This window comes from Lissotriton vulgaris, chromosome 7, assembly GCF_964263255.1.
Source record: "Lissotriton vulgaris chromosome 7, aLisVul1.2, whole genome shotgun sequence".
NCBI classification, from domain to species: Eukaryota; Metazoa; Chordata; class Amphibia; order Caudata; family Salamandridae; genus Lissotriton; species Lissotriton vulgaris.
Window position 1 is genome coordinate 774,741,907 of NC_141695.1, and position 26,618 is coordinate 774,768,524.

Sequence of the window (26,618 nt, forward strand, 5' to 3'; positions counted from 1 at the left end):
TATGCATTTTCAGGAGAAAAGTAACAGACACACAGATCCAAGTACATGGAAGGTACATAGATGCACAATGGGAAGTATGTACATGTAGACCAAAGATGATTTTTATTTATTTATTGTTATAATTTTTTCTCTCAACAGCACAAAGATAGGCACATATCTATAGTGAAAAAAATGCTTGTATACAGAGGGATGTGCTGTAAATTTCTGTTTGCGTATGGTGCTTATGTGGGGAAGAGCCAAATCTTGAGTCGTTTTCTGAAGATATGGTGGTTGTCGGTGGACCTTATTCGGAAGGAACAGGATGCGTTCCTTCTAGGCAATTTGGTTTGCCAAATTCATTGAGTATTTTTTAGAATTCTTTATTTGCATATTTAGCGTTTTGAATCTGTCTGAATAGTACCTTTTCTTAGCTTTTTTGATAGTAGACTTGTATAATCTGTTAATTTTCTGTAGGTGAAGTATGTCTTGTTTGGCGTTTGTTTTGAGCCAGGTACGTTGCAGCTTTCTAATTTGTTGTTTTATGTCTTTTATTTCTATGTTTCTCCAAGGTTTACTGTTGTTCATGTTAACTAGTTTATCCTGCCATCTCCGGATGATATTAGCATAGAGTGAGCCAAATCGATATTCATGTAGTTGGATAGTGCTTAGATGCTAATGCATTATGACAATTTAGAAAGCTGTTCTCGGATTTGCTGAGAATGTAACTATTTTTTACACCAAGATGAGTCTGTAGGATTATTGATTTCCAATGAAAGAAAATTGTATACAAGCCCCTGATTTGGGGATTCAGCCAAAACTAACCTGATGGATTTCCAATGCTATTAGAGATGCTGTTCGTTTACCTAATGATTTTGCAGCTCACTAGCAACTCAGAATGTTTCTGATTTGCACATTATTCTGTAATTCTTTGTTCTGAGAGCCTTCATGGCATAGAACTTATTGTTTCCATACTGTAGGTTTTGAATTTTGTAATATATCTTTCAAATGTTATTTCTGATCTCAAACTCAGTCTTTTAGTGGGTACTCACTTAATTGACTATATTTTAATATGTAATGAGGTGCCTTATCTCGGAACACATTGCCTCATGAAATTGAGGTTAACACCGTCTCTGCTTCATTAACCCGTGTAACACCGTCTCTGCTTCATTAACCCGTGGACAAATGTTTGATGTAATAATTTGAGGAGTACACATTTAGTGGGTTCACCTCACCCATAGGTGTATCATTCCACCATCTACAAAATGCTTACACAGCTATTTTTGGGGAACTATTTTACATCTAGAAAGTACACTGAAACATCACATGTTAAAGTATTAATCTAAGGCATGTGGTGTATATATAAAGCAATCCATTATTGTTTTAATATTTCCTCGGATAGCATCCACTGCCAGACAGTGGTGAATTGCGTCTTCTTTGACACCATGCTCTACTTCCAGGACACTGTCTACAGCCCTATTCTCCTTAACTTCTCCCAGCACATATTACCCTCATACATTGCCTGCCATCATGAGACAGTGCACTACAACCCAAAAGACAAGGACATCTCTTTGTGAGAATGCTGTCTTCTCCCCCATTCCAGGAAACAACACTCTGACCCAGAACGCTGGCCTGCATTCACTTTGCCCAAGACACATGACCCTCCACAACACTGCCTGCTCCCCCACAGACAAACCAGGAGGCATGTCTTTAATGTGATAATGGATAGAAGCACACTTATTCATGCACAGTCATTACATGCCGTAGCACGTCACATTAAAGCCTTTCTAATGGCTTTGCTAATGTTTTTTTTATTTTTTCAAATTCAGATTCGGCTAAGTCTGTAGTTGTGGCTAAGTAGATGTGTTATGTAAAGTTTTCAGAAGCAAATTGTTGTTTCAAATGTAAAATGTGCAAAATAAATGTATCCCTTGCCTGCACTCACCTACTAAGTGATATCCATTAAAATGTGTTGATTTCCTCAGTGAGTTTATGCTGACAGAAACTGTTCAGAGAATCGTCACAACCAAAAAAGACTCAAATTAACATTTTCTTTCCCTCCCTAGAGTGTCTTGGTTAAAGCATGCCATTCAAGAGAAAAACAGATCTTTGTCGCACCTCAACCAGGTAATCAACTTGAGCTGTGCCATGCTAACTAACGAAAGTCACCGGCAGCAGTTTGGATGCACTGTTACGGTAGCGTGGATCCGTTTGCTATTGCAAGACTCTCTGATGATTACTTGCCGCCTTACAAATTTGACAGATTACAGCCTAGACCATGGGTGGACTCTTTGTGTTCATGTATCCACCAACGACTTTAATCTCATTCCAAATTTGCACCGTTCAGCCACAATCTATAATTTTCCAATCAACAGACTTCTTCCAGGAAACCATACAGATGTGACCTTTCCTCATTATCGTGGTCAAAAAGGTTGCCTCGAGCTGCCCGTTGTTGTCTCCTGCATGTTGTGTTACAGCCTTGCGGAAGTCCTTGAGAAGTACTTGGTTACATCTTATTCCCTAGTTTCTCAATGTTCCCCTCCCGTGGATCTTCTAGATAGAGGTGTTGTATGTTTACCTTTGAAGGAACATGTCATTGATATGCTGCAGTGCTTTCAAATACAAAGTGGTACAGATCAGAGTATCACATCTTCAACACCACAAAGCAGGACCGTAACACAGGATGCTGTGCAAACATTTTTGAGAACATCCATGAAGCAGCCAGAGAATGCTTTTCTGTCTGGGTCTGGAAAGCATCTACAAGAAGTGGAGGCCATGGAAGACAGCACCTACGTTTCACCTTTGGTTATGTCCATTCGACTGTCGGTAGATCTTCTGAAAAAGGCTTTAAAAGACTACTCTACAGGTATGTAATATAAGGTTTATGCTTCTCTATCTTTGCATGAATGAGGAATGTAAAGCGCCTAGCTTGCTATGGTTTTCGTATAATACCCAAAAAGGCTCGACAGTTTTACCAATGCTCTCGTCTAAAGCCAGTTTGGAAGAAAAAAAATGTATTCAGGTCAAATAGTAAAACATAATAATTGAAAGAGTAAAAATGCAAGGAAAATTGCTACTTTTTCATCTTGAAGCTTTCAAAACCTGCTGTGAATGTGACATTGTAATTGCTTGCACATGTACCGGAAAATATCTGTCCTAAATTGTAAATAGGTTTTTATGTTGGGTTGTAATTTGGAATGCTTCTTTCTTTGCACTTTTGACATGTGGTTTCATTGTTGATACAGGCTTTACTGTATCATCTGTAACAGTAAGAGCCCGATTTTCTTTCTTGATGGCATTTATTTATAAACTGTTTTTATGTATTGAATTTTGTATAGTGTTTACTATAAATCAAATTGCCTTTTAGCGCGCACAGCAGGTGAAATACCAAATCAACCAGCGCATCCCATAAAAACACCCAAATAACCGCCTCATTGTTCAGCACAAAAACGTTTTAAGGAGGTGGGACTACACAATACGGAAAGAGCATTTCAAATAATTAGTGGCAACATATTCCAAATGTTTGTCACCAAACCTGCAAATAATACCTAGTGATCTTGTGCTTCAGAAAACACAAAACCATCCCGGTACTTAGGTTAGCTGTTCTGTCCTCTGTGAAGTCATTTCTAGAATTCAGAGGCCAAACTCAGTCCCACATTTTGAAATCAGTACACACCTTACATAGTAAGTTTCTGTTTTCCATGGTAGGTTTCTCATTTGATGTTTATAAACATTAAAGGAATATTTTTGCCTATGTTTGGGTAACCTAACACATTTCAGTAATGGAAAATTTTAATTTCTGCAAATGATGTCCAACTTAAATCTTACTTATTAGTGGTCACATGTTCTGTCCTCGTTAATAGAGACAATCGAACGTACATTCTGATGACTGTTTCTAGATCTATTTTTTGTTTGTATCTTTTATATTATCTCTAGGCCTCAAAGGGCCTTGCTGCCCTCTTGCCAGTGATCTGTAACACAATAGATGTTGTTGTAGGAAATTCACCATTTCTGCATAGTCACCCCTGATTTTGTACCTTTTCTGGACGCTATATTTTTGCTGCTTTAGAACTAGGTGCACTTTACCCATGCTAACCAGTAGCAAAGTGCTTGTGCCGACCTCCCTCCTTTATTATGATCCTTTTGGCGTACTCCTAATTAGTATATTTAATGTGCTTAATAAGTCCATATATATGGTAGAAAGAGTACTCAGGGCCTGGAAGTTAAATACCACTTGTGGACTGCGGCATTAATTGTGCCATCCACCACAGTGGCAGTGCAAACATGGCTTCCAGCCTACCACTGTAACATGACTCTAACCGTGCAAAATATGCACTGCAACCTGTCAAAATGAACCCTTTTCGACAGCGAAAAACCTTCCTTTTAGATAGTAATAAGTCACCCTATATAAGCCTTGTAGACCATAAGAAAGGGTGCCTGGCCTTTTAAAGTAGGACATGTAAGAATGTAATGTTAACTGTGGAGAAGCGTGGCTCAATGGTTACAGTGGCAGACCCTGATGCAGAGGTCTGGCCCGGGACCAGGGTTCAATTCCCGCCTCGGCGGCTCTTGGACTCAATCTCCCCGGACCTGATAATTCTCGCCTCGTGCCTAGTCTAATCATGGATCCCACTCTGTGACTCTGGGCAATAGTTTGCTTAATCTCCACAGCGGCCCCAGCAGCGCTTGGATGCCTGGCTTCACCTTGGGGGTGCCCAGGAGTGGACATCTCACAGGAATGCCAGGAAGGGCTCCACAGCGGTATGAATACAGCGCTACAAGACCTCAGGGTAGAAGTGCGCTATATACATTCAAACACATTTACATGTACATTTACATTTAACTGGTACTTAGGCCTAGCTTTCCTATGCAGAAAACTAGAGTACAAATTAAAATACTAATAATGTATCTAAACAACAGGACCAGCTAGGAAAACAGCTATTACTATTTTTTAATAGTTATTAAAAATCTTATTTAATGGTGAAGTTGGATTTCTAATAAATATTAAGAAAAAGTAACATTTAAAACATTAGCTTTTCCCCGTCTGAAGTTACTAGAGGCTAATGTGCATTGGCTTCCTATCTTCTTCCAACAAGTAATTAGCATTGAGTAGGTATGAATAGCTGACCTGAATGACTCCTGAACCACACAGAATATGCAGTGTGGGGGCTTTAGGCAACCTTTTTGACACTACAGTGTCACATCTTTCCTGCATGTCAAATCCTGCTTGCACATATACACACACATAACACTTGTGGCACACTTGAAAGGAGATTGAGTAGGATGCCAAGACAGTTCTTGTGGATTCATTGTCTGGTTGCTGAAGGACTTTGCTTTGTCCTACCAAACCACTGTCTCTGGGTTTTTTGTGAGTACAGTGGCTGCCTAAAACAAGATTTTAGTGTTAAATGTGGGTGGACACGAAGATCACTACCCCCCACCCCCTCCACATCCCACCCACATAGCCCAGTTTAGTTTGGCTGAAGACTTTTGCAATCTTGAAACCCCCCAAAGTTAGCGGGTAGGGTTGGCCCCAGTAGCATTTACCCCATTGGTAAGAGTGTGTCCATGAGTCATTCCCACCCACCAGCTAGTGGCAGACCAATTTGAGGCCTTTCCAGGCACCCACTTCAGAAAACTTCCTGGACCTTAGGAAGATCAGAAGAGGACTGAACTTATTGTTTGTGACCTAATAGGAGCCCTCAAGAACTGAATCTGTACCCTCTTGTATCTAGGATAAAGAAATCGACTCCAGTGGTCATGAGGCTGACCTACTGTTCAAGCTACTGGGGTACAAAAAGCTACAGAGAACCCTTTTTTTCCAGAAGTACCCAGCTGACTAGTGGCAATTGGACCTTACTGTTGGCCTCTGCCTGACACCAACCATGTGAATCTCTAAGTGCCTCCCCTGGGGTTCTGGACCTTTAGAAGTGTACAACTATTTATTTATTTAAGAAGCTTAGCTACCCAAAAGGGTCTCCCTGCGTTTTTGGCAGACAATAACAGGGGCACAGCAAGGCGAATACCTAAGGTGGCAAAGGCTCAGTCAGGGCAGTTGATGAGCATAGTTTTTAGGTTCTTACGGAAATGAATCAATGAGTTATAGGATCTGGGAATTCGGAAGAGAATTCCAGAGTTTTGGACCTAAAACGGAGGAGCGCCCTTTAAGACGAGCTCTACGAAACCTAGAGTGAGGTTAGCTGATCTCAGCGCTCGGTTAAGGAGATATGGAGACACCAGCTCTTGGATATAGGAAGGAGCGAGGCCATGTCTAGTACGAAACATATAACATAAAGCCTTGAATTTGATCCGTTGGTCAACCCTCAGCCAGTGCAGTTAGTGGAGCAAGGGAGAGACAGAAAATTATCTCAGCAGTCGGAAAAGAAGGCAGGCGGCCGCATTCTGGATGATCTGCAACCGATGAATCAAGGCAAATCAAAGTACATTCCCATAGTCCAATCTGAATGTTACCAAGGCCTGCAGCACTCTTCCCTGAGAACTTAGATGAATCAGCCAGAGTATTTTTTGAGCCATTTCAGAATGGAAAAACAGGAGGCTGTGAGCTTGGATACGTGCAGTGTCCGGGAAGGATTTTTGTCGATAATAAAACTGAGATTCTTCACCTTATTCACTGGTGCAGGTAAAGGCCTAGTATGACTGGCCAGTGGCTGACTCCCAAAACTTCAGGGCTGTTTCCCAGGATCAGGGCTTTGGTTTTATTGCCATTTAGTTTGAGGGCATTTCTGTTCATTCAGAGGGCGAGCTGGCCAGGCCTTGCCAGAGAGGGGAAGGATCTTTTTTTTTGAGCATCAGATATTGAGAAAATAATCTGAGAATCATCTGCATATGAAAATACGGTGAGACCAGACTCTTCAATCACTTCCATCAAGGGGCATAAGTAAATGTTAAAAAGCAGAGTGCTCAGAATAGAACCCTGGGGAACCCCAGAGGTCAGTGTAAGAGTGGTACAGGTGTTGTTTGCAGATGAAACCTGAAATGTTTGATATTTTCAAAAAAGAAGATAACCACTCCAAGGCATTGCCGGCAATGCCTGCAGCCTCCAATCTATCCAAAAGAGTGGAATGTGAGACTGTATTGAATTCGACACTTAAATCCAGGAGGATAAGGGCGGCTGTCCCACCAGAGTTAAGTTCTTGCCTCAGAAATTCTGTGACTCCCAAGTAGGGTGGATTCAGTGCTGTGGCCCGCCTTGAACCCAGACTTGGATGAATGCAGCAAGTTGTGGGCATTAGCAAAAGAGGAGACGTGAGTATTAACATTTTTTCCAAACTTTTGGATAAAACAGAGAGAAGCGAAATTGGCCTAAAGTTTGACCAGCACTGAGGGTCAAGGTCCTTCTTCTTGAGCAGAGGGAGTATGAAAGCATGCTTCCAATTCTGAGGTACCACACCAGTGATCAAGGAGGAATTAAGGAGATCCAAAACTACTGTGAGGGCCGCCTTTTCAAGCTATCTAAGCTTTGATGGTGGGAGGGGATCAAGCGGGGAGCCAGACTTGATGGTAGCCAGTAAAGCTTGCAGTTGTGCAAGAGCCCAAAAGGGGCTAGGTAACGATTCCCAAGGGCTTGTCTGACTTAACTGTGTACTGACCGTCCCCTAGATGTGGTTGAGATACGTCAATTGACGGTGTCACAAACATAGAAGCATCAGCTTCTAGTTGCCGATGAATTAGCTCTGCTTTGTTAAGAAAAAACAATGCAGGTTTGTCACACTGTTGATAGGAAAGAGAGGGAGGGGTACAGTGTGACTGTGCTGGTTGCGGACAGATCCTTTACTACTTTAAACAAAGTTTTTTGACAATTATGAGTGTTGGTAATTAATTCTGTATAGTAGCCTGCCCGTGCAGATTTACAGGAGGCATAATATTTTTTCAAGGCCTCTATATATTCAGCCTTCACCTCGATTGTCTAATGTTTTCTCCAGATCCTTTCGAGGGATTTACAGGCCTTTTTCAGAGCGAAGGCTGTCATTATACCAGGGTGCCGGAGGACACATTCTGGCCTGTGATTTAGATGATTGAGGCAGAATTGAATCCGTGGGTCTTTCGAGCCAGTGATGTACTGTGATTTGATCAGTATCCGGTGTAGAAACCAGAGCAGCGATGATATGTAAAAGTAGTTTGTTTAATTCCATCATGTCCAGTTTAGTCCAATGCCTATTAGTAGTTTGTTGTGTCGACCATGTAAAGGAAGAAAAAGGGACTGTAATGTTGAAAGGTACTGCTAATGGTTAGTCCAGCTAAATTGGAGCGAGGGGTAGGCAGAAAGGGAAGAGAGGTTAGAATACATAGATTCCAAAAGATGGCCCGCAATGTGGGTGAATGCAGAATTCAAAAGAAAGATATTGAGATCTCAAATCCTCTATAAGGGTTACGTGTAGCTTATTTTTTGGGTCCTCAAGATGCAGATTAATGTCTCCAAGCAGAGTGAAATTAGCTGCCTGTAAAATGTGTGGCGCCAAATAATCTGGTAAGACTGCACACCAGTTACTAGGCATCCCGGGCAACGGTAAATAAGGGCACCTGAAAGGGTGAAATTGGGGGACACTAGAAGAGAGAAATGGAGAGCCTCCCAGTTAGGGATTTGAAGGTCTTTAACATTACATTTATAATCCTTTTTGTAAATAATGGCAATGCCACCACCTATTCTGTGAGGTCTATTAATCCCCGTAAGAGCAAAGTTAGCAGGGAGGGAAGAAATGATATCGGGTGAGGAGCCATCATGGAGCCATGTTTCGGTTAGAAAAATTATATCTGGGTACATATCGCAAAGAAAATTAAATAAATGGGTCTTATTTTTTAGGGAGGATGTGACAATTTAGATTGAAACACCTGAGCAATTTAAGTGGGGGAAGGCAAGGTAAATCCTTAGCCTTGGGCTGGGAAGCCGCCTCCTGGTTAGGATAAGCTGGCGTCGCCTGAGGAGGGAAGGTCGACCATTAAAACTGACCACATGCGCAAAGGAATTGGTGTGCCTGAGACAAAAAGTCTGGCATGAGGCATTACCTTTGGGCCATACTACTATTTTGGATTGAGATTTAAGAGCCTAATTCAGAAGTTTAAATCTTTGACGAATCATGCTTGGTGTATCCAACCCGTGCTCCACTGCGTTTAGTTTCTAATTGCTTCAACGTCCCGATCTAAAGTGACCATTAACAAACATTGGTGTTTTGTGCTTTTCTGCGCTATTTATACTTAAAAAGATAATATTTCTTACTTCCCTTATTGGATTTTTGTAATTTTGTTTACTACATTTTATTCTATTTTTCTAATTCCATTTGGGATTTTTATTATTTTGCATTTTGCTGTTTTAGTACCGCAAAAATACTTTACACATTGCCCTAAATTAAGCCTGTCTGCTCTATGCCATAGCTTCCAGGGGTTTGAACTCAGATTAATTTTGTGTGATTTTGAAGTTTCACACTGACAAGGGTTGTGATTATTACTTGAGGTGGGTAGTCACCCACTGCAAATAATAATTCAATTTCTTAAAACGGTGCATGGTCAGACCACGACCAACTTCTGTTTCCACGCTACTTGCAATAGCTTGAATAGCAGGTGTGACTGGGAATTAATCTATACTGGCATATGTTTTATGTGAAGCTGAAAATTAGGTGTAATTCCCTCTGTGGGGTGGGCATGTTCCTCCAGATATCTTCTAGGCCATTCTCCCGCAATCATGCTGATCGCTTTATAGTAGAGAAGTGTGGCTCAATGGTTAGAGCGGCAGACCCTGATGCAGAGGTCTAGCCCGGGACCAGGGTTCAATTCCCTGCCTCGGCGGGTCTTGGGCTCAAAAATTCCATGGACCTGATAATTCTCGCCTCGGTGCCTATTCCAATCATGGAGTCCCACTCTGCAACTTTGGGCAATAGCTTGCTTAATCTCCACAACGACCCCCACAACGCTAAGTATGCCTGGTGGACGCCTCACAGGGAAAGCCAGGATGGGTTCCACAGCGGTATTCGTACAAGCGCCTTGAGACCCTTGCGGGTGAGTAGCGCGCTATACAAGTATCAATTTACAATTTACATTTACATAGTGAAAGTCCAGTCTGTCGGAATCGGGGGCTCGACCTGTCTCATTGCTCAACACAAAATGTATGCCCCTTCCAATCAGTACTGTGCTATCTGGGATTAGCATGATGCCTTTAATTTCCAGCGGTGGGAACGGTTCTTTGCCCTCATTGTGTGCATTATATTTGAGCTACGGTCAAATATTCAGCCACATCCTTATATGATAAGCCATTACAACGCTTTGACCTCACTGATCTTGTCATCGAACTCCCTTGTTTTTTAGGTGGCCATAAGGACAGCTGTTGTTTAGAAACCAATGCGATATCAATCTCTGCCTCTCTTTAGAAAAAAGAGGAGTCTCTTAAAAAGATAAATGTCACAGTAATCTGTTCAAGCAATGATCGTGCAATTCACTTTATGGGGTTGTTTAAGCCTCGAGCGGTAAGGCTAAGTAACTTAACATTGAAGGTGTTTAAAGTTTATGATCAGTGTAAGTGTTGTGACCTGGGTGCGCTGGATATCGAAGGCTAGGGGGACAGCAACACAATGTGTAACCGGGAAAGTAGGGAAGGCGCGCCCTGATACCTCATGGTGAGATGACTCCCAACAAACCCCTAAACTTAACTCTATTAATGCATCTATCAGTAAGGTCAACCATGGTGGTAACAGTGCAGTTAAATCCATTGGGCATAGCCTGGACGTGGCGGAGACAAGGGCACATGGGATACCAGTGTTTTTTTAATTTCTCAAATGGAAAAGCATAAATCACAGAATGCAAAGTAAGGCAATATTGCCCTAAATGTCTGGCAGTCTGAAAATACCAAATACATGTGGGTTTTCCTAGAGAATCAATCCGGGCAAACAATTATGTAATATTAGCGCTGATCCCTAAATTGTGGCAAAATCTCTGTTTGTGATTAGCTATTCTTTGGTGTCAGATATCCAGTTTAAGAATATAAGGACAATCTAAAATCTATATTCTTTTCAATTCTGTACAATCCTAGGTATTTAGTGGTGCAAACCAGACCTCCTTCGTCCTATTTGGCTGCCTGGCAAGATGCACTCTACGTGACGTTTGACAAACTGTCTGCAATATTTTTTTTTAATTCCTTTATTGTCTCCTACCTCCCATGCATAGAAAATTATACCTGCTATGGCTTGCCTCACGTTGTTCCCCTGGGTCTTCTGAGTGTGTAGATACCAGATATGTATGGGTTTTCTGTGAGTTTGGGGTCCCCAAAGGCAATTAACTGGGTGTAGTACATTTTTTTTAATTTGGAGAGTGAATTATGGTGTAGGTTTACTGTCTTTTGGTGCCAATATCACCACATGACATTTGAAATCATACCAAAACATTTTAACATGTACACACACTAAGGTTTATTTTGGTAGGAACTAGACCTTTTACGCCTTGATAGACTGGCTGGGAGAACACTCTGAACATGTTATCTGACAGATGATTTTCAGCAATATTTTTCCAAAATGAGGTTATTGTCTCCTATCTTCCATGCCGAGGAACATATGCCTGCCAGGGATTGACTCTTGGGTGTTCTGAGTGTGAGGATACCAGATATGTATGGGTTTTCTGTGGGTTTGTGGTGCCCATAGGTGATAAACTGGGTATAGTAAAATTTGGAAAGCAACTGAGAACAAAATGCCTGTTTAGGTTGCCTGCCTTTTGTTTGCTGGTATCACACCTGGGGCAATAGAATCATGCCAAAACCATTTGTTTTCACCTTCCAACTTAGGGCGTACAAACAGCTGGACTGTTCCCATGAGGCACAGGGTCAAGACTGATTTGCATATATCTGGGTCTGAACTGAGGTGGTGAAGTGAGCTAAAGAATGGTGATGGATTCAACCCAGATCTGTGACTGGGGGTGAGTGTTTGAAAAGTTTCAGCACTCCGTCCATCATCTCCTTGTGTTTGCATAGATTTTCTCGTGTCATTATATGAATGCATCATTTGATCAGTTTTCCCAACTCTACCCATGATTACTCATAGAATTTTTCTGACAGGAGTGCCCTGACCATGGACAGTAATGTCCTTTGTTGACTCATCATAGATGGTCGTCAAAAGATAAACGTCATTTTTGTCTGTGCTAGGAGTTCTGCACATCACATTGCTGATGTTTTCCCCTTATTCCTGTTTTCGTGCAGTCAATTCTGTTGAAAAGCCCTTTCTATATTGGCGTATTGTGCCACATGCCAGAGTGCTGTTGGCATATAGGACTTAGAATAAAGGCAAGCCAGTTTAAACATTGTCCATGTACAAGTTGTAGCCACAATTTAACATAGGGTGCACCAAGTCCCAAACCATTTTTTCTGTTACATTGAGAGTTGCAGGACAATCTGGATGGGTCAGTATATACGTCTTTACCAGTATATACACGGAAGTATTGTGTGTATCCAGTTGAACTTTCACATAACTTGCATATTTTTAAGCCACACCATAAGTGCTTCAGAGGTAAATATTTCTTTAATATAAGCCTACCCTTGTAGAGCAGGCGATACTCATGCATTGAGATGTTTTGGGTAAGTTTGTACACCTCAGAGAATTGCACAGAGGTTCAGTAAAATACCTGCTTTTGTGCAGCCAATCATGTCCTGGATGTTTGGATGTTCCTTTGGGAGGGCCATGCTGTTGTCTTTAAAATGCAGAAATCGCAGGAGAAGTTTATATTTTTCTAGTCATTATATAAAGAACCAGGGGAGTGTCCACAACTGGGTGCCTTGACCAGTATGACTTGATGCTGGGTTTTTTGACAAATCCTATGGCTAGTGTGAGAATCCAGAATATTTTCAATTTCACATTTTCAGTGGGAACCCTTGACTAGGACCTGGCATGCAAACACAAATTAGGATGTTGCTGAAAAACTGCATTGTGTACACGTTTGTTTCCATTTTGGGGGTATTTTACAACAAAAGCCACAAGCAAGTCTTTTAGTGCTTCTGCTTCCCTAAATTCTTGAACCATCAGGGCAGTGCATCTTGCACAGTGCTGTAACCAAGCTTGTCCATGATGGGGGGGCAGAAAGTTAAGGCCCCAAACCATCCCTTTTGTTTTTCTAGAAGAACCCCCCTAATTCCCTGATTGCTTTGGCTCCTCTTAAGATGTTTAATCTCTCTTTTATACATTAACAGCTGTTCTAGGACAGAGCAGACTCTCTAGGCATGAATCAATAAGAACTGCCAGTCAGTCCAATAAAATATGCCAGTCAGCAACAATATCTCTCTCTTGGCGTCAGGTTCTATAGCCCTCCTCTTCTACTGTAAATGTTTCCATTTGTGGTCCTCCTTTCTACAGAACACAGGGAGGATTTTTGAGAGATTGTAAAGAAGAGGATTATCACGTTAGAACAGGTAATCGTCTCTGCCAAATATTCAGTCACTCTATCTGTACATGGTTATTGTCATAGAGTGGCCCTGGGATGTGTTTTCCCTTTCTTATACCAAATGCACAACAAATTTCTAAAACCCCTCTTTCCTTAGAAACAGACTGTTTGGATTTCATTCTGACAAAAAGATCTAAAACATGAAAATGCAGGCATAGACTCAAAAATAGGCATGTTTGTTGTAAAGAAGTGAACTTTTGAGTCATGTGACGGAGGCTTCTCCCAACATTGGATTCAGGCAATCTGAGCAGAGCAAGATGCAGACCTATTATCAGCAAATATAGAAACAATCCCCCGGGGCAGAGGAAACCAGTGGCTGTTTGCAGTGCTTGCAAAGGCTGTCATCCACAGAACAATGACTTGCTTTCTCTCATCCACTCAGCACTGCATTTGTTTGAAGCCAATTCAACTATTTTCTAGAATGGCAGAGTACAGCACAGGTACAAATGGCTTCTAGATACTGTAAAGAATAGATAGAACGCATTACGACACATCGAAATTCCTCAAACCAGCTATCTCTCCGGTCACTCATTGATTTTATGGTTGTGTTTGATCATAAATAGAGTTCTGCTGCCTTTTAGCTAGGCTTAAGCTATATAAATTCCACATACATACATAAAATCCCAGTTTCAGAGCTCCCAGCTCAACATTTCTTCCAGGGCATCAGGACTTTTTCACCTGGCCCGGACAGTGCAAAGGGAAAAGATCCTGTAGCCCTTGATACATCTCTGACAAAAAGCGACATGAACTCCTGGAGAGTCATTTCAGCACCTTCTGGCTCTTTAAAAGAAGATACTGATATAACATTCTCCAGTTGTGCATGCTGGTCTGGGTGTGGTGTGAGGATATGGTCACTGTTGGTGGTGTATCCTTGATTGACTGATGTTCATGTACTTTGAGGTCTACTATATATTGGTGAGTAATAGTACAACAGTGACAATCCGTATCCAATATTTTAAAATAAGAAGATAGATTTTGATGGCTGGCAACTATAAGGTGAAGCTACTGTGAATGAGGTTGCACTTTAGGGATATTTGTATATTGGAGGACATCACATAAGCTCGTGATTGTGTCCAGCTCTTCAAGCATAACATCTTTAACATTGATGAAGCATTGATCCTGTGAAACACTAGTACATTGTCAAATGATACTTGATTCCGATAATGTAAGTTGTCCAATTAGGTGTAAAAAATTAAATACTAATAAATTATGAAGATGTAAGAATTTCTCCTTAGTGCTACTAGAAAATCCAAAGGGCAGATAGACCATTTTACCGAATGCGTATTTTGCTTGTTGGGGTACACCAATAAAAAGTGGTGAATCATTTATCAAAGGTACCCTAAAAGCTGTCTGAATACTGATAATAAAGTTGGGAGCATCATGGATGCTTTACAGTGATAGATTTAGTGCTTACCATCAGTTGCTGCTGGGCTACCTCTGTAAAGTGGGTGCTCACACCAAGCGGAAGTCTGATTTCTGCTGGAACCTAGGAAGGCAAGAGACTGTGGATGGCATGCACCTATCTCCCAAAGAAGTACTGAGGAAACTCTTCCTCATTTTAAATCGCTAGTGTATCCATGCTGGCCTAGATTTAAACACATCCTTGGCAGACTTTCAGGATTTAGTCTTCTGTTTGCTTAAATTACACGAAAACAATGAGAACTCCAGACAAAGTTATCTAATGCTTAGAAGCAGTGATGGAAACTGACTCCACAAAAATATATCATTTTCAGGAAAGACTCTTCTTTATGCAACATTTTCAGCATCAGAAGGACAGACACGTTTTGTCTTTTCTGGGCCCCAATGCATGCTTCTGTGACCAGACTCCATATTGGACCTTTGCAGTAGTGTCTAGAGGAAAAGTGATGCCTGGCAAAAGGAGATTAAGAGAACAAACTGTATTACTAGTAGCTTTACAATTATTCCCTTGGTGTTGCCAGAAGAACATGTTAAGGTCTAGACACTGTATTATCAATCTATTGTAATACTTGCCTTAATACAGGGCTGATGCGTTTACATGGGACATGGAAAATGGTCTTCTGTCGAGGAATCCTACTGTTTCAAGGATGCTAGTGCAAAGAGCGGTCCCTTTAGCTTTGAAGTCCTTTCTGCGCTTGATGAGATTGAATGCTATGAGACAAAATCCCGGACAGCAGCTGAAAGGTTGCTTCATACCTTGGTTGTGAGATGAGCCCTGACGTATTATCCTGACAAAATAAAAGATGTACATAAATCAAAACAGCTATTTGTGACTACTGATCTCTGCACAGTTTTTGCATCCTGAGCCGACCATAGTCAGTTGGATAGTATCTGCAAGGGAATCCTAAAACCCATTACTTTACATATATTACAACTAGTGGTGCCTTCGCGAGACACATCCCAATCTCTACTTTCTGCAACTTTTTCATTGCTTCTGGTGTTATGTTATGATATGTTAACTATATTTTATAGAGCGCACGTACACCCAGAGGTTTCATGGCGCTAAAACTAGCAGATGCCGGGGCCAGCAGGAGTTACACGTGGGCCTGTGTGAATAGCCAAGTTTTGAGCAGTCTCCTAAAGGTTAGGAGATTGTTACAGGAACGGATTTCCAAAGGGAGGGAGTTCCAGAATCTGGAAGCTAAAGTCGCGAACCTGCGTCCGCCCTGGCGTTGACGTTTAAAAGGGGAGGTGGCCAGGAGATGGAGATTGGCAGACCGGAGGTTGCGAGAGCGGATGTACCTAGGCAGAAGGTTGTTAATGAACTGGGGGCTGCGAACGTGGAGGGACTTAAAAATGATACAAGCTGTTTTAAAAGCAACTCGTTGAGGGATAGTCAGCCAGTGAAGTTTTTTTAGCAACGTCTGGCTGATTGCTAACGCGGTGGCTGATGGATCAATCTGGCGGCCTGATTTTGAACCAATTGGAGACGTTTGCTAAGGAAAAGTGGAAGACCTAATTAGATGGAATTGGTATAGTCCAAGAGCGATACTGATAAAGCTATTACCACCTGGATCAGGGCCGATTGAGTTAGCATCCGGCTGATCTTCCTGATCCTACGGAGCTGGAAGAAACAGGAAGACACCAACGTGCCTACTTGAGTTTTTAAGGAAAGGTCCTTGTCAATGATCACCCCCAAGCTCTTTACAGAGGGGGAAGGAATAGGTGGAGGGCCATGTTCTGGAGGCCAGTAGTGTGGGCCCCAGAACGTTTGACTGTTGCCGTTAAGGACTAACTCGGTCTAACCGCGATTCATCTTCAGGTGGTTAAGATCCATCCATTGACGGATATGAAGCATAGTGCCCTGGAACTCCCGGATGGATTCAGGGGAGTTATCTATTGTAAAGATCAGTTGAAGATCATCGGCATAAGTGAACGTAATGGCCTTAATTGCTTTCAGGGACTGAATCAAAGGAAACAAATACAGATTAAACAATAAGGGGGACAGTGAGGAACCCTGAGGGACCCCACAGGATGTGTAGAGTTTAGAAGCAGTGAAAGGGACCAGGCGGGCCGCTTGAGGCGGTCGCTAAGGAAGAACTGATCCAACTGTAAGCTGAGTCGCAGATACCGGCCTGTTTAAAACGGTCCAATAAGATGGTATGACCGACCGTGTCAAACGCGCCAGAAAGGTCAAAAAGGACCAGGGCCTGTGGGATTCTTTTATCTGCATTACCTCGGAGGGCATCCATGACTGCAGTGATGACCGTCTCGTGGAGTGGGCAGGGCTAAACCCAGCTTGGTGGGGGTCTAGGTAGTTGGACTGCTCTATAAAGTTGGAAAGATGAGTAGGTACGTGCGCATTAAGGACTTTACCCAGATAGGGGAGAAGGGTGATAGGCCTGTAATTAGAGAGAATTAAGGGGTCTGCTCCCAGCTTTTTCAGGAGGGGGACAACGACTGCCTCCTTAAAGGCTTTAGGAACCCTGCCCTGGTGCAGAAGTAACACCAAAGTGAGCCACGCTTCCCAGTGCAATTTATAAGAATAACTTGTTCACCTTTTCCCCCACCTATTGTCCTCATTTATCAACCCTCTCACTAAAAGTGATGAGTTGCCTGTTCTATTCTAATGTTTATAACTATCATAGAAGACCTCATGGTGGGGTTCTGGTTCTCCAGTATGAGTATCTTATTCGAATTTATTAACATGCCATCTCCCTCTCTGTTATGTCAGGAATACATTTGGAAATTGGTTTGGTTTGATCCTTTTGTTGAACTTTTCAAAATGAAGTGCCTTACTGACAGCAGTCTGTATTCTGGAACAATAAAGCACTTAGGGCCAGATGTAGGTAAATTTTATTTTCCGACCTCTTAAATACCGAGTCATACCGACTCGGTATTTCAGAGGTCAGAAAATAAAAGTACCGAGATGTAGGTAAATGCAGATGTGCAATTACCGAATCGGAAACAGTCGGTATTTTCCGATGCGGGAAATACCGACCAGTTAATGCCCATTCATTCCTATGGGCTTTGAAGCCCATAGGATTGATTGGGCATTTACCGGTCGGTATTTACCACATCGGAAAATACCGACTGTCACAAGGGTGCAGGGGGTGTCACTTTGACACCCTCTGGCACCCCCAAAAGAGGCTCGGGTGCCATGTGGCAGGCATACCTGCCCTAAGGGCAGGTCTGCCTGTTATATGGCATAGGTGTGCATGCACACATGTGCATGCACATCAGAAACTGTATTTTACCATCAAGTAGTATTTGATGGTAAAATACCGATTTTGTACTGCTTGTGGGACTCAGAAGAGTCCCACCTACATACCAATTTACCGGAATCCGTAATGATACCGACTCGGTATTTTACATACTCGGTAAATTTACCTATCGGTAAATTTACCGAGTCTGTAAAATACAGGGACCTACATGTCAAATTGCTCTAACCGGTCGGTAACGGCCGAATTCGGCCGTTACCACCCGGTAAACGCCTACCTACATCTGGCCTTTAGATTCCTTGAAGAAGTAATGTCAAGCCTCCGACATTGTTTTCTGATGGTTCGCAGGACAATCACTGCTTTTCAGTCAAATGATTGTGTACTTTTCAGGCAAATGTATTTTATTGTACATAACTTTAATTCTGATTGACTTTCTTGAAGAAAAAAAAGATTGGCACGTGTTGCCTTCTAAAGCTATTTTGTTTACAAGATAATTGTCAGAAATTAAAATAATATGAAGTAGGTAGTCGAACTTTTCACAAGTTGAAGAACATTGTAGGTTTATTGTAGTATTAAACGCCCATGACACAACACAGCCGTATACATCCTTCTCCTCCCAACATCCTGGCAGCAACTGCTTACCGGTCACTGCCAGAACCTTAGTAACAATCCCAACTTCCCTTCACAGTCAACTTTCCTACCATGACATCGTCATCTTGCCACAGAAATGTTCTGTGTTGTCTATAGCCCGCACACTGGTAGTGATATTGTAATGTGTATGACTTCAAGGAAGTTGCCCAAATTAGAGAAGTGGCTTTTATGAATAAGCACCTTGTCTTTGCAAAAATTTCCAAACAATTTCTGTGAGCAGAAAATGATAGAATAAGACACAGATTATGTGTGGAATTTCCCTTATCTGCAATTGTTTGCTTATGTTAGATTGCTTTCAATGTGTTCACTGCAAAGCAGCTTAAGAAAGTTCAGATTGTTCATTGAACTATGCCAAGGACCATGTAAACCATCCATATCACCACAGGTACATTAAGACGCCACCCAAACATTCAGTCCACTTCCCAAATAACAGATTTTTTTCCTGTATGAGTCAACCAGCAATAAATAGTCTTTATGAAGCAACTGCTTGTCTCATCTAATTCATAACATCAGCAGGCACATTTCTTCTTAAATTCTGCACAATCTGCACCCCAGTCATCCATCTCCCCATGTAATACAAGTGAACAAAACCTCCACCCCACCTGCTGCCTCCACCTGCGCATGGCCTTTCACAGCAAACAAACTCTGCCCAACTCCCAAAGCTTCTCAATCAGCACTCACCCCTCAAGTCAACACATGTTCCATCCGAGCCCCAGCTCTTAAAGTCAACACATTTCTTCCGGGAATTTAGCATGTGAAAAACTGTTTACTTTCAAAGCACATATATCATATTAACTACTTCAGAGTTGTTAATCAAATGAAACATACTGACTCACTCATTGCATGATCACACAAGGGAGTGGGAAAGCGGCCTTAAATCAACTCACTTTTTTGTTCTTGGAGTTCCTTAATCATCTGCTGTTACACATTGCACAGTGTACAGTCACACAGTGGAACGGAGTTGTTTTTCTCATTCTTATGCGTGCGCTGTTACGTTTAGTGTTGATACCAGATTTGCGACTGGCCGGTTTCCTCCCATCATGGAGACCAGGAGTGTTTTTATCATATATTCTGTCAGTTTTGAAAATACGACTGTCCCGTTCTTTATATTTCAAACAGGCTCTGGAATTACTTGTAAAAAGGCGAGTCTGTAAAATGTGAGATTCCTTGTGGGCGCAGTTCTTGTTTATAGTTGTGGCATGTTCACTGGTTTCCTTCTCTCCCTTCATATTCCTTTTACTTTCAAGAGGCAGCTCTTCTGGGTAGTGTTATTATCTGCATGTCTTCAAGTGCTTGTTGGTATTGCTACAACATAGGAACAATGAGTGTCTGCCACAGATAGTTCGAATGAAGTTCTGCTTCTGTTCATATCCCTTTTAGTTCTTGCTTAAATGTTGTTGAGACAATGGATGTGGCCAAATTTGCAGTTTTACTGTTACATTACTACCCACCCCCACCCCCACCATTCACCCCGCAGTACACAGTTTCCAACATTAAAAATCTTCCCACAATGATTTATCAATCAAGGCTAGTATTTTCCCTCCCATGTCTACACTGCCAACTCCAGACTTATGTAAAAATCCACTTTTATTAGATCAAGTTTCCCCAATCGCAAAGGAATTTTTTTTTCTCTACTTAAAAGTCAGCTCTGGTTCCCCCACTGACTGCTGCCCGCTTCATATTCTACTTGAAGCTTTCCTTTCCTCTCCGGTTCCATCCCTTTTATTTCTGAACAATTCCCTTAAATTGGGTATAGTCCCCAGTACATTCAAAATTGCTGAGATTGTGCCCATCTTGAAGAAACCTAATTCGGAACCCCTGGTCCTCAGCAATTACCGCCCCATTTCTCTGTTGCCTTATTTAGGTAAAATTTTAGAAGCTCACGTCACAGATTGCCTTTGTTCCTTTATTGAACAATCTCACTTTCTTGACTCTCGCCAGACAAGATTTAGACCTGCCTATTCCACTGAGTCAGTCATTCTTGCAGTCATGGATGAGCTCAGAGGGGGAGCTGACTAGGGCCTCACCCAGGCTCTGGTACTCCTGGATCTATCGGCTGCATTTGACCATGATGGACCGTGTCAGCAACGCCGGGATCCAGGGCCTGGCGCTGAAGTGGATCTCTTCCTACCTCAGTGACCGATTCCAAGCAGTTCGCCTCACTAGTTTCTCTTCTCTCAAAAAGAAATTAACTTGTGGGGTTCCCCAAGGGTCTTTCCTTTCGCCACTTTTGTTTAACTTGTACCTCTTACCTTTGATCCGGTCCTTACGTGGAAAGATGGTCAAAACTTTCAACTATGCTGACGACTTACAGCTGGTGTTTGACATCAATTCTTCCACTTCCTCAGTGTTCAATTTCCAATCCACCTTGTTTTATCAGTGATTGAACGAATGATAATCAATTGAAAATAAATCCTGATAAAACTGAGCTTATTCTTACAGGTGGAATTGCAAATCCGTGGAATTCTAACTTTTAGCCTTCTATGCTGGGCCTCCCTCCACTACCAGGAAGCTCTGTTATGAGATTGGGGGTCCAGATTAGTAGTGACTTATCCATGAAGGCCCAGATCAGCTCAGTGGATCTCCACTTGTTTTTACCATCTACGAAGAATCTGTAAGATCAACAGATTCTAGACCACTGAGGCCTTGACTCTGGTCGTCGTAGCATTAGTAATTTCACGCATTGACTATGCAAACTCATTATATGTCGGTATTCCGGCATATCAACTGCAGCGTTTACAATTGGTGCAAAATTATTCGGCAAGGCTGATTGCCCGCCAGCCTATATGACATCATGTTAAACCTTTGATGAAGAGTCTACACTGGCTTCTGGTGGCCAAGCGCTGCGCCTTCAAGCTGGGATGCACCATTTTTAAAGCCTTAGGCTTAGCCTTAGGCGTCCCAGATTTTATTTCCTCGAGGATTCAGCACTACATTCCTTGTCGGAATCTACGTTCCTCCAATTTAAATCTGTTGATTACCCCCTCGTTTAAGGGCAAAAAACATGGGCGTCTCAGATTTGCGGTCTTGGCTCCGCAATTTTGGAACTCGCTTCCTGTGGAAGTGAGGTTGGCAACCCCCTATGTGCAGTTCAGGAAATTGCTAAAGACTTTCTTATTTTCTCAGTCGTATCAGTAAAGTCAACTGTGTTGTTAATGCCGCTTTCTCTCTTGTTCTCAATGCCATGAAACCGCTTGGTGTATGTGCGCTTTATAAGCATTTTTAACATTAACATTTACAATATCACAAACTACATCTGAGATCACAGTCCTTGTGTGGGTGGGTGCCAAGGTTCAGGGTTTACTGTAATTCCCACCCAATTCCATTACTTGGGGAAGGAAAGATAGAATAAGTATGAACGGGTTTCTTTTTATTATAGATGTAATTTGTGGTGTTTCAGAGGACTACACCTTCCAGCAGATTCCTCACCATATAAATGATCCTTCCAAGCTTCAGACTGGTCCTTAAAACCTTTTCCCCTGCAATAACTCCCCAGCGCCACCAGGTGTCGCCATGTGGATCCAGCTGCGATGCAACCTTTGGAGATGAAGACACCAGATTATATAAGGCGGCACCCTGCATAGCATCCACCGAGCCCGGAACTGTTTCTCACTGTGTTTCACTCACAAAATTCCACTGCATCTTACTACAACTAGGTCAAAGATCTCCTTCTGTCTTCCTCAAACCTTTCAGGTTTCAAGTCTTGTCACATATTCCACAGATCCACATGACAACTTCATGGAGAGTCTTGGAACGGAGCATGGCGCCACAATTTGCTATTCCTGTGCCTCCATGTACCCATGTTTCAGCGCTCCCATCATCATCTTGTTTGTGGTTGCTTTGTTCGCCCTAAGTTGGCAGGGTATGCTTAGACGTTTGCCACTGGATTCAAGCTACCCTGGCTGAAGAGGGCTGCTAGGCTGAGCCCGGTCCTAGGATGCTTGTTTCCGGTCCAGGGAAGACATGGCTTGGCAGTTCGGACTGGACTGTTCCCATGAGGCACAGGGCCAATTCTGATTTTCATATAGCTGTGTCTGAACTGGGTGGCGAAGTGAGCTAAAGAATGATGATGAATTCAACCCTGATCTGTGACTGGGGGTGAGTGTCTGAAAATTTTCAGTGCTCCGTCCTTCATCTTCTTGTGTTTGCTCAATTTACCCGAGGCCATTAAAGAACGTGAGACCTTGCTGTTTCTGGCTAATGCCTAAAGTCACATTTATAAGCAACCTTCTTCCTACATAGGTAAGTCACCTGTTGGGGGAGGATCTTCTAAAAAAAATCCCACAAAAAATCACAAGTTCCATAGGAAGGAGAAGGCATTTTCTTTCTTTAGGAAATGTTCCTACTCTCCCACTGTTCAGAGATTCGATGTTGGTCCCTAACACTGAAATTTCCCTCAGTGTTGGAGAAGATCCCAATGTTGAAAAACATGAGACTGGAGTTCCTGTGTCCAACGGTCAACCCCGCACAAGTTCAAGCCTTCTGATATGCTATGATGGGTCTGTTCAGGGGCTGCCGTGCTATGGGGGGGATGTTCCTGGAGGCTTGGTGACTCTGATGGCTTCAAACCCAGCATCTTAGGATGCCCTGTTTCCGAGGACTCTTGTCCCAGCACCACAAAAGAGGTTGAAGTCTACCAAGGAGTTGTCTGATGTATGGTCAGAGCCTCTTGCATGGCAAATCCACCTACAGAGATGAGTATGGTGCCACTGTTGAAGCCACTGATGTGGGGGGGAAAGTTAAGGGGACCCTTAATGCTGCTACCTTGGTAGAACACATCCCTAACCCTTGAAAGTTTCCAGAGATGGAGGAGATTTTTCACTCCAAATGTAAATCCATGGCAATGCCTGATCAAGATTACGACCATACAGAGGTTGATGATATGGAGGTTGAACCCATTCTTACCAATTAGAATACAGATGCTGGCGTATATCTGGACTTGAAAAATGAAAGTGGCTTGGACGCATCACCAGAAGGTGATATGGCCTACTTCTCTGGCCCTGCTTCAGAGGAAGTTGTAGGAGTATGACTGTTGTACACAAAGCAGCTGAAGCATTGGGATTGGCCTTCTACTGAGGCAAAGTCAGACTTTTTGACAAGGATCTTACAACTCTCCTCCTTCTTACCAGAGTCCTTGCTTCCATTGGCTGTATGGGAGAAACTCTTTTCGGGCCCTCCATTCCGCAGACAGATTGGTAGATGCCATAGCTCTACTCCTAGTGATCCCCACTTTGTCTTGCCACCTCACCCATCACCAGAAAGTCTGGTTGAAACATTCTCCTTTAAGCAAAACCCAAATTGCCTCCTTATGACACTTTCTGAGAAAGACTTGAAGAAACCTGACCCTATGGGCTGTAAAGTCCACTTCTAGCAGCATGGTCTGTGCTGCTAATGCCACCTGCCTCCATGGTTGTTATGTTCATGTCTTATGGGAACTGGCGACCCTTTCGCTGATCATCTTGCCAGACCATGTGAAATAGCTGTTTACAGATTTGGTCAAGGAAAGAGTGGATGTATTGAAACAGATCTTGAAATGCAGTGTATAAGCTGCAGATACAGTTTTCAGTCTGGAACACAGCTGCCATGGTGCATCGGCACACTTGGATTCTATCAACTAGATTCTCCGAAGATGTCCAAGCCACAGTCATGGACTTTCCCCCTAAATGGCTAGCGCCTGTTTGGAGAGAAAACTCCTTCCCAGAGCACTGCAGCTTGTGCTTTTAGACTAGTCTCTTCAGTGCGTCAGTATGTAATGATTGCGGCTGCCCCAGAATGATACAGTCCTGGCAGAGAGAACATTCTCAAGCTACCAAGACACTCCAGCCACTTTACTGCTTCTTTTGGAGCAGGTGTGTATGTAGGGGATAACAGAGACAGCAGCAGATGCAGTGTTCACCTTCCTCTGCTGGAGTTGCTGCCTCCTCAAAAAGATTCTGGCACCTTCCTTTCACTAGGACCTACTGACTGGTACACAACTCAATTTTGGAGGCAGGAGTCCTTGCCCTATTGAACAATGGTACCATAAAGGTGGTGAACCCCGAAGAAAGGTGCACCAGATCCTACTTGATTCACTTCTTGGTTCCCAAATAAGAAGAGGTCTGAAACCCATCTTGGAAATTCTCCATCACAATCTTCAGGACAGTTATTTTTATCTTTCAGCCCAGAAGCAGTACTTGATGTTCACAGCATGATCCTTGCAGTTTGCAATTTTACCATTTGGACTGACGACCTCTCCATGCACCTTAACAAAAGTGCTGGTAGTTATGGCATCTACATTGTAACAGTCAGGTGTATTTTCAAACTGTAACAACTGAATAGTGAAAGCAGAGTCCACACCAAGCGCCAAGAAACCGTCCGGTGAATGCCGCGCTTTATAAGTAATTTTTACATTACATTACATTACACTGATGCTCAGGGATCACCTTCAGCAGGCAATGACTCTCCTCCACAATTTGGGTTTTACCTTTAACGCCCAAATTTTTCACCAATTGCCAATGCAGAATCTACCCTTCATGTGGGCAGCAGTAGACACAACTCTCAGAAAGACCTTTCCTCCTCCTCAGAAGCCTGCAGACATTTAGCAGATGATATTTACGTTTCTGATTCAGGCTTAGATGCCAGTTCTGCAGGTCTTGTGTCTGCTTGGCCTCCTAGTGCCATGCATCTTATTTGTGCCACATGCGGATGACAGATGTGGGCTGTCCGGCGAAGCTTTAGGTTTCAGTGGCTCCCTCATTTATAGGGTCTCAATGCTCAGGTGTATATCACCCTTTCTGTACACCTGGAAACTGCAACCTCTTGGTGGGTTTGCCTTTTTGCTCTAACACTAGGCAATGGTGCTCATCTGGGTGACATGACGTTGCAGGGCCTTTGGTCCTTCATTATCTTTGCAAAACCCACACGTAAAAGCACTTGAGCTGCATTCCCGCAGGTTTGGCCTCTGTCAACATTGTTGCGGAAGGTGGGGGAGGATTTAGCACTGTCGATTCAAAATGCCCCAGAGTAGGAATGGGGGATTTAGTAGGACGTCTGTTTGCATTCAGCACTCAGCCACCCACACCTGTCCCGTGAACAGCGAACTCTCTAGTGCAAGAGGATTGTCAAGCCCTCCACCACACTGCATAAACTTTGTGGCTTTACATGTGGAAAGCCAGTTAGCCTGCACTACTCCCAGGGAAGTGTCGCTTTAGGACTCATTCATAAGGTGAGGAATTTGCAAGAAGATCTTCTGCAACAATATTTCCTCTAATCCTAAATCTTCCTGCCGATTCCTCACCAGCCTCCCATGCGTAATAAGTGCTATGACTAATAAGATCCCAATGTATGCAAACATGTTATGTGCTGTGTTTTTTGCCTTTGTAGCTCTCTCGCTTCCCCTACACATGCATTGATGGGTCACAGAAAAAGTTCAGGAACTGATGCCAGTGCACTGGTTGGTAACTAATGTATTCTGGTGTCATCATATCTGGGCCATTGTGACTGGAACCCTTTCCACGTGGTAGCGCTGTACAGCTATTGCTGAGGAAAAGCCTTTCTGGACCACTCTGAAGCCTTGGATGATATTTTATAAGTTGAGTAATTTGTAGGAAGACTATGAATGCACCAGAATTATTGTTACAGAAGGTATGTAACTTGAACTTGTTGTTATCTAATGTGTCATTGTATGCATAAAAACATGTTTGATGTTTAAAACTTTGTTTGCGTGGATTGGGAGTAAAGGTGGAAGTTTTACTATAATGTCTGAATATCATGTCACTTTAGGTTTTGTGTAGTTACAGACAAGGCACAGGGGCATCTATAAACTGTCCCAGCTTCCTTGACTGTCATAAAAATCTGGGTCAGGTAGTCCCGGCACCCTGTTCTCAATTGCAAACAGAGTCTTCTGCCATAGGACTTTCTGCCTTTGATCATGGCAATAGGCTC

At 42.7% G+C, this 26,618-nt stretch overlaps 1 protein-coding gene across 1 annotated transcript in view; it reads left to right on the forward strand.

The window, feature by feature from the left end:
- FAAP100 (FA core complex associated protein 100) overlaps nt 1-26,618 on the forward strand; it is a 347,891-nt gene that overhangs the window by 267,308 nt on the left and 53,965 nt on the right. Inside the window, exon 6 of the mRNA XM_086931007.1 lies at nt 2,043-2,842. Within this exon, the coding sequence (XP_086787133.1) occupies nt 2,043-2,842 (800 nt within the window). The remainder of the gene's footprint in view (nt 1-2,042; nt 2,843-26,618) is intronic.